At 40.8% G+C, this 2,320-nt stretch overlaps 1 protein-coding gene across 1 annotated transcript; it reads left to right on the top strand. All coding sequences in view use genetic code 12, as the record gives it.

Moving 5' to 3' along the window:
- Positions 1–211: 211 nt before the first annotated feature.
- On the top strand, positions 212–1,819 carry DASC09_028860 (uncharacterized protein; the record flags this gene model as incomplete). Its single annotated transcript, XM_064996489.1, has 1 exon — positions 212–1,819. A coding segment is annotated over one exon (1,608 nt), but the record flags the coding sequence as incomplete, so codon positions are not given.
- Between the last annotated feature and the right edge of the window lie 501 nt (positions 1,820–2,320).

Genomic DNA, 2,320 nt, shown 5'->3' with positions numbered 1-2,320 from the left:
CATTGACATGCATAATCCTGTTGTTCCAACCCACGCCGTTATTTCTACTGATTTTATTAATGAAAACTCCGAAAACCAAAAAAAAATCGAAAATTCTCAAAACCCAAAAAAAAATTCTGTTTCTGTTCCTTCTGTTCCTGTTCCCTCTGTTTCATCTTCTACTGTCGCCTCTCCAACTACGGCCTCCAATCCGGTGGCTCCAGCTGTCAATATGGCAAGACCAATCCAAACCTATGCTCAAGCCACCGCTGGAGACAAGCGCACACCTCGAGCCACTACAAACACCAATGATCCATCCTTCCAAAACGTGTTGATGAAATTTGAAAGAACTTTCAAATGGGCAAGTCACATCAAAATCCTTGACTTTAAGCACCGCGACGTATTGGAATATGCCATAAGCGAGAAACGCAAATCAGGAAAATTGTTCTCCACCTCCAATCCTGCTATTATTAAATCCAAAGAAAAACGCGAGGAACTCGTCAAGATCATGGAAATTGAAGATTTCTTCCAAAACTACACCAGTTTTAATATGACAAACGAATTCAACAGATTGAGAAACTCTAGAATCAGCTTGGAGAACTACTTGGAATTTATCATGAGCCAACAGCATCTTAAGGATATCTTAATCTACTTTAAGATCCCAAAAGATATCTTTACAGAGTTTCCTCTTGAAAAACACTTGGAATCCATCAAAAACGGACTCACTAAGTTATCCAAAGAACTTGATACTATTACACAGTCATCCAACGAACCAGATAAGGATTTGATCATAATCAGGGAAAACTTAAAAGGGGCCCTCAACCACTTGGTTATTTTTAATAAGAAGATCTGCCTTAACTCAAACTTCATCCCAAACCCTCAGGATACAGGCTCTGATATCTTCAAGAAGGACAGAAATCTTTTAATTGAATATCTTAACATCCACCTTAAAGTTACAGTTGGAAATTATACCTACACGCCAGGGTCTTTGTTAAACACAATGAATAAGGAATCCCATTTAATTGAGATTGAAATGAATTCCGAGTTTACTGAATTTAACCGGGAAAAACTTCTTGACCATGTCTTCAATGAATCCGGAATTGATCCATCATCCTTCTTTCCAATCAACACCGTTCACTTTACGGAAGAAGCTAGCAAAGCTGCCAGTATTGTCACTTATGGTTATATTGAAATTGACTCAGGAAAATCCCTTCCACTCTTCAATGACAAAAATTTCCGCTCCAGAGTCATCACGAAATGCGTCCACTGCACTGCATGTGGTTCCCGTGAACACACTCGTTTTGACTGCAAGACGTCATCTTGTGCCATTTGCAAGAAATTATCCCATAGGGCAAAAGATTGTTATTTCAAAAAGCAACAAAGAGCACCTATTGTGAATCCGGAAGTTCCAGAAAAACACTCTCCGAAACAAAATTCTGGAAAAGCAGTCAAACCAAACCACAAATTAAACTATGGTTTTCAGACTGTCGAAAAAAGAAAAATAAAACTGAATAAACCGGCTACTCCAGAATATTCTAAACCACATTCAAACCCTTTCGACTTATTGGCAAATGAAGAAGAAAATGTTGATGATTCAATTATTGATGAGGACGATACTTTGGAAAAGAACTACCCATCCAATGAGGAAGATGCTTTAGAGGAAGGCCTCTCTACTGATGCAGACCAATCCATGGATGAACTCGAAACCTCTACAACCCAACACACTGCTACTCTCAGACATCAAACCAAACCAATAGAATTATTGTCCAAGAAAGGTAAATCTAAGAAGCACGCCAAGTTCGCGGCCATTAGCGCCATCAAGCTGGCCCATATTAGCAAGGTCTCCAAAAAGATCCTCGCCTCACCTTCATCCCACCCTCAGGTCCGTGTTTCTCGCAGACATCAAGAAGTAAACTCACAACATCATACTACTTCTTCTGCTGCCAACATTCCTCCTTCACCTACCCCTGCCCGTGATACTGTCACTTCCTCGGCTCTGGCCACTTCTTCTATCCCTGCTTCTGCCCCTGCTTCTGTCCCTGATTCTGTCCCTGCTTCTGTCCCTACCTCTGTTCCTACCCCTATTACTACCTCACCTCATTCTACCTCACCTCATTCAGCTTCCCCCTTCTCAAAACATCCAACTATCCTGGAAAACTTAGACAAAATGCCCACGCCACTGGAATCATTTACTCCCCGGCCAATGAAGCTTCTGTCAAAAGAACAATCTTCTCCCCTGGAGGATAACAACAACGAAATAAATTCACCTCAATCAGATGGCTCAAATGTCACAAAAAACGCCTCTCATACACAAAATGAGTAAACTATCGATCATTAGTCA

This window comes from Saccharomycopsis crataegensis, assembly GCF_037102585.1.
Source record: "Saccharomycopsis crataegensis DNA, jcf7180000000083, whole genome shotgun sequence".
Classification (NCBI taxonomy): domain Eukaryota; kingdom Fungi; phylum Ascomycota; class Saccharomycetes; order Ascoideales; family Saccharomycopsidaceae; genus Saccharomycopsis; species Saccharomycopsis crataegensis.
This window is presented reverse-complemented; position numbering and strand designations above follow the sequence as displayed.